Here is a 10,024-nt window from a genome sequence, read left to right on the forward strand (position 1 = left end):
GAAAAAAAGCCGTTAAAAAAAACTTTGTAAAAAAGGGCTTAAAAGCTACAGAAATCTTCAAAAACATGCTAAACGTATCAGTAGAAGATTCTCTTTCTAATGGCACTATTAGGATATGGATATCTAAATTCAATCATGAAAAAACAAGCTTAGAAGATTATCCATGCAGTTTCGCCTTAAAAAATGCAACGACCAAATAAATCATTAAAAAAGTCCACGAAATGGTAATGTATGATAAAAAATTTTTAGTCAAGAAGATAGCTGAAAAGATGGAGATTTTTGTGGAATAAAAATATTATATAAAAAATGAAGAATTAGAGATGAAAATAATGTCCGCAATATGAGTGCCGCATTCACTGAAATTCGATAAAAAAAGCACCGGAGTTCAAATTTCAAAGAAAATTTTGGAGTTTTTTTTGAAAGATAAAAGGGATTTTATCAAAAAATTTTTAATTAAGGATAAAATGAGGATTCTCTAAAACAATCCTGAGCCAAAAAAAATAGTCAAAAGAATGAAAAAACCCTAATTTTCCACCTCCGAAGAAATTTTAGTCAACGTTTTGAAGCAAAAAAATTATGGCTTTAATTTTTGGGATTTCAAAGAGATTCTTTTAATAGATTTTTTTCCAAATGATTAAAATATAACTGGAGAATATTATTCTAATCTTTTAGACCAGTTGGATTAAAAGATTAGTGAAAAAAGACCTAGATTGAACAAAAAAAAATCATTTTTCACCAGGACAATGCACATGCTCATACGTGCTTGACTTCTTTATTAAAAATCTCAAGTTTGAGATACGAATTATTGCCAAATTCACCTAATTTTTTAAATTTAGCTTTATCTGCCTTTTATTTGTATTCTAGATTAAAAAAATTTCTAAGTTGAAAGCGATTTTCATCACTTGAAAAGCTTCAAAAGACCGTAGATGGCTATTTTGAAAACTTTGAAGAAAATTGCTTCAAAAAGGGTAAAAAAGCTATGGAATCTAGATGGAAAAAAAGCATTAAGCTTGAGGGGGATAACGTCAAATAATGGCGGTATTATTAGGAGAAAATATTAACTCCATCATAGTGAGGCTCAAAACTTTTCAAATGACCTAATATTTGATGTATTTCTGAAAAAAAGATGAAACAGTTTTTAATTTAGAATTGACTTTTTTTTATAAGTTTTTATAAGAAAAAAAAACTTTTATAGAATTTATTAGTAGTATAAAATATTTAATTAGAAAATAATATACTAAACTAAGTATTGTGGCTATTTATTTTAATGCTAAAAACGGTTTTTAGAAATTTATTTTTTTCACAAAAAGAGCCGAAACATATCAGAGTTTATTGTAGTAAAATTACCATTATTTTATAAAAATTTAATTTGATAAACTATAATTTAAGATTTGTTAAAAATCTGTAGAATAACTTAAATATTAGAAATGATTTTTAAAATTTATATTTGTTTTCACCATATTATCAATTCAAATGAAAAAATAATTGTGACAATTAATGGTCAAGTTTTTTGATATTTGCATCTCTTAAAGATAATATTTATGGCTTTCAACATGCAAAAAAATATTTACATAAATTGTATGTACTTTTTTTTTTAAAAATGCTGAATTACATCAAACTGAATCAGTTAAAGTTTCTCATTGTAAAAAATTGTGATAATAATGAAAAAAGAAAAAATTGGTTTTTAACTAGTAAATAAATTTTATACAAGGATTTTTCTTCTTTAACAGCTATAAAATTTAAAATTTGGATCAACTTTTATTCATGTTATATTTAAAAAATTACATTTTTAAAATAAACAAATAAATCATTAAAGTTATAAGATTTGTTAAATTTCGCAAATTATAAGAAAATTTAATCTTCATATATAAATACAACATAATACCACTATTATTTTTAAAAAATTTAAAAGACATATAGAAAATGATATATACTATGTGATTATAGTATTAAAATATGTCAAAAAATTAATTTTTTTAAAATAAATATTTTAAATGACTTAAAATCTTCATATATATCATTTTATTTAAGAAATATTTATATTTCTTATTATTTTTAGAGTAGAATTGAATTTAATATATACTAATGAAAATTATATTTTATTTTGTTGAATACAAATAATTTTAACTATAATTAAAATTTAATATTTTTTTTTAATATTAATAAATTCCAATTTAAAAAATTATATTATTTTTCAAACTTTAAATCTAATACTAGTTGAATGAAAATAAGCATACGATGTATTTCATCCTTTTCTATTTCAGCTTTTTTTTCATCATAATTATCTACATCATAATCATAAAGATCTTTTTCCTTGATGTATGCAATCATTGGATTAGCTAAACGTGATTTTGGATTTTTTTTAAAAGTGGGTACAATTTAGCTAAATATTTTGTTGTATGTGCTACCAAATAATTTTTTTCAGTAAAAGAGTGAATAATTAAAGTACTTGGCCATTCTTTTTTAAATGTCTTATATTTATCCATTTGATGATAAGGTGAAAATGAATATAAATTAACAAACACTTTTTTTTTATTTAAATTACCATACCCGTCAAAGAAAGCAAAATCATATTTAGTTAATTCATCATATCGTATTGTATCTAATACTGGTGATTTTGCTACAACAGCACCAATAAGCTTTGGTTCTCGTTGTGAAACAACAGTTGTCAAAAGACCGCCTTCACCTTGGCCATAAATAGTAATTTTACTTGATTTAGTATACTTTTTTTTGATTAAATGTTTAATAGCATAAATAAAATCATCAAAACTTTTTTTTCTTTTAAGTTCTTTTCCGTCTGAAGTCCACTTTTTACCTAAACCTTCTATACCTCTTATACCAGGAATACACCAAATACCACCAAATTCATTAGCAAAAAATATTTTAGCCAATGATTTTTGAAGATGCCATGCAGCACTTAAATCACCATAAGCTTCTACAATTACAGGATTTTGTTGATTTTTTTTTAAATCTTTTTTATGGAACATTATCATAGGTATTTTCTTACCATCTTTACTTTTATAGTATTCTATTTCTATAATATAGTCAAAAATTGAAAGTTCATAAAATTCAGTTTTAAACAATGTTTCTTTTATTATTTCATTTACTCCTTTGTTTAAAACATTTTCAAAATTATATCTATATATAGCATTTAGCATAACTATATTATTAATAGATAAGATAATTAGTACTTATATGTGATTGTGCCTGCTTAATGACTCCTGGACCAACATATATATCTTTTACCAACGTTAAAGCTTTTTTATTATAAAGTTTCAAATAATTGTGTAAATTTTTGACAACAATTATTACGAAAAAATCTTTTCCAACAGAATAAACATTTTTAATTTGTAAACCTTCTTCTTCCTCTAAAATTAGTTCAGCGGTATCAACAGTATTCTCTGAACTTTGAATTCTTGTTACCACAACACTACTTTTCATGCCAAATTTTTTCACGAAAAATACCGCAAAATCTCCAATAGTAAAACAAAATTCATAGTTTGCATCAAATCTACCAATCAGATGATTAGGTATTATATCATGCGTAATATCACGTACATTTGTAAGATCAGAAAAATAATAAGCAGTTGTATCATTTAAATTCATTTGTATTTTTATAAGTAACAAATTTCCAGCATCTGATAATTTTGCCGTCATAGTGGTTTCTTCTAAAAACTTAGAAATATTTGTTTATCAACAGATTGACTTGTTCCAAATTTATGATAAAATAATATTTGACTACTGAAATTTACTTCTTTTTCTCCATTTGAAGCAAGTTTTGTTGGGTAATTAGAATAAATAAAACCTGCGTCATTTAAAACAAAAGCATGATCTGTTTTTGAATTAATAGACAATTCATCTTTTAAATCTTTTCCATTCATATATTTAAATTTTATTTTCCAAAATCCAGTATCTAAATTAATTTTATATGCCATAATTTTTAATGAATGGCTTATTTCAAAATCTTCAATATAAAATTCTCCATTTTTATTATAATTATTTAAATCTATAAAAACTTCTGAATCTGGCAAACCATTTACTTCTCTTCTTATAATTCTAAAAAAAATAGATATAAAAATTTAAGCAATCTCTTTGTAACTTACGATCTATAATTATAGTCATCAAAGTCAAAATAATATCTTTCTATTCCAAATTGGTAAATAAATTCATGCTTATTATAAACTTTATAACTATCTAATATGTTTCTAATTGGTTTGATAAATTCCGATCTATTCATAAAGTTGAAATACATGTTATTAAGCCCTGAGATAAAACGATTAGATTCTGGTCTATCACTATCTTCTAAATATCTATACAAATCGGATATATCACATTTATTTTTTTGTCTATTAGTATAAGTAAAATTTTTTTTACATTCTGGATAATAATTTACATTAATATAACTATTTTTAGAATTTTGATTACTTCCAAAATTGTAATAACCAGATATTAGATTAATAGTTAATATTAAAAATAAGTTCACAAGATAAATAAATTTTTTTCTTGACATATTGAATAAATATACTAAAAATATAAAATATTTATTATATAAATTAATTAAAAATAGTTAACGTATTTTAAATAATATACAATTATTTTATAAAATTGTTTGAATGTTTCAAGATAACATAACAATAAAAATCAAAACAAATATGATTTTGTTTTTAATTGATTAATTATTGAAATGTAGTTAAGAAATATTAAGAAATAAGTAAATAAATGTTTAATTAAAAAAAATAATTATTTTTAATAAATTATTAAAATAAAATGTCTTAAAAAAAGATAATAATACTTTTTAGATCAAAAATTTTTACTAAGTAGAAATTATCTATTTTAAAATTTTTGAAATAATATTTTATGAGTTGTAATTACTATTTAAATCCTTTAAATTAAGGTTTAAAGAACAATAATATAACAGCATATTAAAGTCAATATTTAAAAATAAATAAAAATTTTTAATCTAACAAAAAAAAATAAAATGTAGGATTAAAATTACATTTTAATTTTAAACATGGATTATGTTTGGTTATGCCTCTGAAAAAAAAGTTAAAAATAAATTTATTTTTAACATTAATGTACAATATTAACACTATTTTTTTAAAAATATTTTTAAAATTATTATTATTATTTATATGCTAATAATAATTTAACTTATTATACTTTTATTCATTTTTTTAAAAAAGTATTTAAACTGTTAAAAAGTTTGAATTATGTTAAGAATACGATATATTAATATAAAACAAAAACATTTTTATTAAAAATTTAAAAATAAAATAATCTTTTTAAAAAGTAATTAAAAATTAGTATAAAATTTTTTTTATTGATAATTTTTTTTTATTTTAAATGCAATTTTTTCAAAAGTTCATTAGTAAATAATTATTTGTGTATTAAAAAAAAGCATTAAAATATAAATTAAAAAGATTATTAAAATAAAATTACAATACAAACGTAATTAATTAAAAAATATATTTTATTATGTTAAAATTAGTAATTTTATATATTTTAATTATATGTTGAGAAATTTACCATGATATTTGTGGTATCTTAATTTTAATGGTGTTTGATCTTTGTTTTTGTTATTTGAATCTGTAAAGGAGCTTAAAATCATGATATTAAAGAATATCGTACTACTAAAAATTATATAAAATATGATAATTTTAGAAATTTGTTATTGTTAAATTCATTTTATATCGTGGTATTTTGTAATTGTAATATTTTAATTGTATTAATTTTAAAAGTTCTTATTGTATTAAAATTATATTTGTACCAATTTGGATCAACTAGATGTCAAAACAAATTTTAAAGATAATTATTATATTTATTATATTTTTATTAATTTTATATAAGCATAGCTCTAATAATATATAATAAATATTTTACTAATATTTAATAAAAAATTCTACTATTGCAATATTTTTATAGTTTTTTTTTGTGTATATAAAATACTGATTTAATTAATAATAATAATACTTATGTTTAATTAGTTATGATTTAAAAAATATGTTATAAATTATTGATCGATTGTGTAAAATTAAGTTTATACAAACATTTTTTTCTTTACTTTTTTTTAAAAATCATATTTAAATTAAAAAAATATTATTTTGTACTTAATAAAACAACATTTTACTTTTATTTAGTAAAATAAATTTTGTGAAATAAATATTACTGAGATTATTTTTAACTTATAAAAAAAAATTTCAAATTCATATCTTAAAGTTAAATTTTATTTAAAAATATAGACGATGTTTTTAAATATAAATAAGACTGGTATATTAGAAACCTTTATTATCCCCTATAATAGCACAATACAAAGATATATTAGATATGAATTTTGATACGACTGTTAAAAGTCACAGTCAGAATGCTGAATCAGAGTCAGAGTGCTTTCTAGAGTGCCCCTCTGTCATCAATTTTTAGGGTTTATAAAAATTTATCTAACTTTGATGAATTCTGAATCGCTTCAGGATTCTACTTTTAGGTATAATTAAATATAGATAATATATAGAAATTTTGTTATTAATAATCTAGAAAATCATAAAATTGTTTCAATAAATATTTTAATAAATAAAATTTGAAAACAAAACATTATTAATTTTTATCCAGTGCAATATGAATTACTTCGATTCTATTCGTATGCAATTTGAAAAAAATAATTTATTTTAACCAATTTTTTTTAACAAGTAAAAATATAAATTTCTAAGAATATTTAAATTTCTTTTATTTGGCGTCTCTATCCTAGAAGCGTACAACAATCTCAAGATATAACAAACTTTCTATTTTATTTTAACTTTATTAAACTATAACACTTGTGGCCACCTAAAGTGAACCAATATAAAAATTATTAAAATTATTAAAAGATAATATTCAGACTTACAAGTTTTTGGTTTTTGGGTTATATAATAATAAAAAACTTATATAATGATTATAATAAAAAAAATCTTATTTTCACCCTTCCAAAAAACTTGTTAAAATGGTAATCTTTGTAAGATGATAAGCCTGCACATCTTACTAACATTATAATAACATAAAATTTATTTTTAAAAAAAATTATATATTTTAAAGTAAAATATTTAAATAATGTTTTTTCGAGTTTATCTAAACATAAAAAAAATTCAACTTAGTCTAAGTCTAGTTAATAAAAAATGTTTTAATTTTAATATACTTGATAATTTTATTTTTATTTATATAAAAAAATTATTATAAATAATTTCTATGTAAAAAGTAACATATCTTTTTAATATATGTTTGATAAATAACGTTAAAGTGAATAATTTTTAAGAGTTTAAATTGTATAACTTATAGTTTAGTAAAATTAGCACAAACCAAAGTAGTTGTAAAATCATACTTTATAATAAGTTATAATCGTTAATTAAGAAATTTTAATAGATAAAAATAATATAGATAAAAATTCATAAAAGTTTATAGAAAATTAGTTTTATGATGTAAACTGAAAATGACCCGTACAATTTTATTTTTTTTCACTTCAGCTTGAATAACTTTTTATTCATTTTTAGATAAAAAGCTGTTAAAATTAAGTTGAACTTAGAAAAAGCTATTTGTGTTGTACAAGAAAAAAGAAAATGAAATTTTACATAATAATAATATAAAATTTATATGTTAAAAAAAAACAAAAAGACCACACACATAAAAATGTTTCATTTTAATATTGAAATGTTAATCAGAAATAAAAAATAATTAAAAAAAATATTAGTAATAATTTTATTATTAAAATATTGTATTTGAAATATCAGATTAATAAATATATAAATTCATAAAAAGACTTTTAACATGAATTCTGCGTTATGAAGATTTTAACAATGGATTTTATGTAATTGAAGTTATTTTATCTTTTTTAAATAATAAAGATTTTTATTACATTATATTATTTTAACGCTTTTAAATCATGATACATTTTATTTTAAATTTCTTTTTATTGAATTTATAAATTTCATATGTTCTTCATAAGGAATTCTGAAATGAATAATGTATTATAAATTATTATTGTAAATTCACAAATTTCACATGAATATCATAAGAGATTATAATATTATTTTATGAATTCTATATTACATCAATCGTTAAGCAGTGAATTCAAAAGTTTCTTAAATGATTAAAGTGGATTCAAAGATAATGTACAGTAATTTTCTGAATTTTATAAAATATCTTTTTGAAACTACTTGTTATAACGTTAATATAATAAATTTTTTTTTAATAATTGATAAATTATAATAATTTATAAAAATAATAATTAATAAAATATATGATAACAATTATATAATATTATGTATATTTTATATTTTTAACACTAATTTTTTTTATAAATATCAATATTTTTTTAATTCTTTTGTTAAAGAATATATATTATAAAAAAAATCATGATTATGATTTATTAATATATTAATGTTTATAATAATTATTATATAATAAATACAAAAACTTTTATAATTGATATACAAATACATATATTTAAATGTATCTATAAGTAAAAATTTTTAATTTGAGTTAGCGTCTTTGATGTAGAGAAATTTTAGATTAGTATTATCAATTAACAAGATCTTTATCTAATATAATAAAAAATATAATGTATAAAATAAAAGTCTTTTTCTAGAAAGTTTTTAGGTATATTTTAAATTTATATAACTTACTTAGTAACAACCTTATATACCTCAACCTAGATCTCTTTTTTTACTTAATTCATTATATAACCGCTAAAATTAAATTAAAATAGATATAATATAGATAAAATATAATTTTATCATATAATATGTAAATGTTTAATTTACTTTATTAAAATACACTAAAATAATTTAACAAAAATTTATTTAATATTATCACTTAAGACTGACTTGTCTCAGTAGTAGAAAAGCTTTTTATATGCCTGGGTAAAGACGATGTTTTACAAATATAATTTTATTTTTGCTACAGAAACTTATTTATTGTTAAAACTATTTATACTCTTGTTAAGGAAATTCCTAGAAAAAGAGATAGATGACAAACAATTTGTTAAAATTTTTTATAGTTCAAGATAAATCACGCTCTTATCTTTCTAATTGATAAAAAAAAGTTATTGATAACATTCATAACAATTAACTTAGTACAACACAAATAGCTTTTTCTAAGTTCAACTTAATTTTAACAGCTTTTTATCTAAAAATGAATAAAAAGTTATTCAAGCTGAAGTGAAAAAAAATAAAATTGTACGGGTCATTTTCAGTTTGCATCATATAACTAATTTTCTATAAACTTTTATGAATTTTTATCTATATTATTTTTATCTATTAAAATTTCTAAATTAACGATTATAACTTATTATAAAGTATAAGTTTACAACTACTTTGGTTTGTGCTAATTTAACTAAATTATAAATTATACAATTTAAACTCTTAAAAATTATTCACTTTAAGGTTATTTATCAAACATATATTTTAAAAGGATATAATACTTTTTACATAGAAATTATTTATAATAATTATTTTTATATAAATAAAATTAAAATTATCAGGTATATTAAAATTAAAACATATTTTATTAACTAGACTTTGACGAAGTTGAATTTTTTTTATGTTTAGATAAACTCGAAAAAACATTATTTAAATATTTTACTTTAAAATATATAATTTTTTTTCAAAATAAATTTTATGTTATTACAATGTTAAAAAAAATTGTTTAAAATAAATTATCTTTTTCAAATTTGCATACGAATAGAATCGAAGTCATTCATTTTGCACTGGATAAAAATTAATAATGTGTAATGCTCTGGCATTAAGGCGGAGTAAGAAAACGGAGTATAGAAAGGAAAGAATATAAGAACTAAGTAATCATTCCCAGGAAAGTAAGAACATGAAGATCTAATGCTAATGTAATTTAATTATTTTATTATTGTATTCTTTGTTCTAATCATTTTTACTAATAATGTTAATAAAATCTAATATTAATTTTTGAATCTATAGTATTAGATGGAAGGATTTAGGTATTAAACGATATTTTCATACAACTAAGATATGAAAACGTTAAGGAATGTTGT

At 19.5% G+C, this 10,024-nt stretch overlaps 2 protein-coding genes across 2 annotated transcripts; both read right to left on the minus strand.

Annotated features, from left to right (window-relative positions):
• Positions 1–2,339: 2,339 nt before the first annotated feature.
• SRAE_X000168710 (Prolyl endopeptidase) lies at positions 2,340–3,657 on the minus strand (the record flags this gene model as incomplete). The annotated part of the gene is made up of 2 exons (XM_024651784.1): positions 2,340–3,160; positions 3,192–3,657. The coding sequence occupies 2 exons, from the start codon at positions 3,655–3,657 to the stop codon at positions 2,340–2,342; spliced, it is 1,287 nt and encodes a 428-aa protein (XP_024510898.1).
• Positions 3,658–3,668: 11 nt separating this feature from the next.
• Positions 3,669–4,510, minus strand: SRAE_X000168800 (Prolyl endopeptidase; the record flags this gene model as incomplete). Its single annotated transcript, XM_024651795.1, has 2 exons — positions 3,669–4,056; positions 4,104–4,510. The coding sequence occupies 2 exons, from the start codon at positions 4,508–4,510 to the stop codon at positions 3,669–3,671; spliced, it is 795 nt and encodes a 264-aa protein (XP_024499156.1).
• Between the last annotated feature and the right edge of the window lie 5,514 nt (positions 4,511–10,024).

This window comes from Strongyloides ratti, scaffold srae_chrx_scaffold0000002 (genome assembly GCF_001040885.1).
Source record: "Strongyloides ratti genome assembly S_ratti_ED321, scaffold srae_chrx_scaffold0000002".
Classification (NCBI taxonomy): Eukaryota; Metazoa; Nematoda; class Chromadorea; order Rhabditida; family Strongyloididae; genus Strongyloides; species Strongyloides ratti.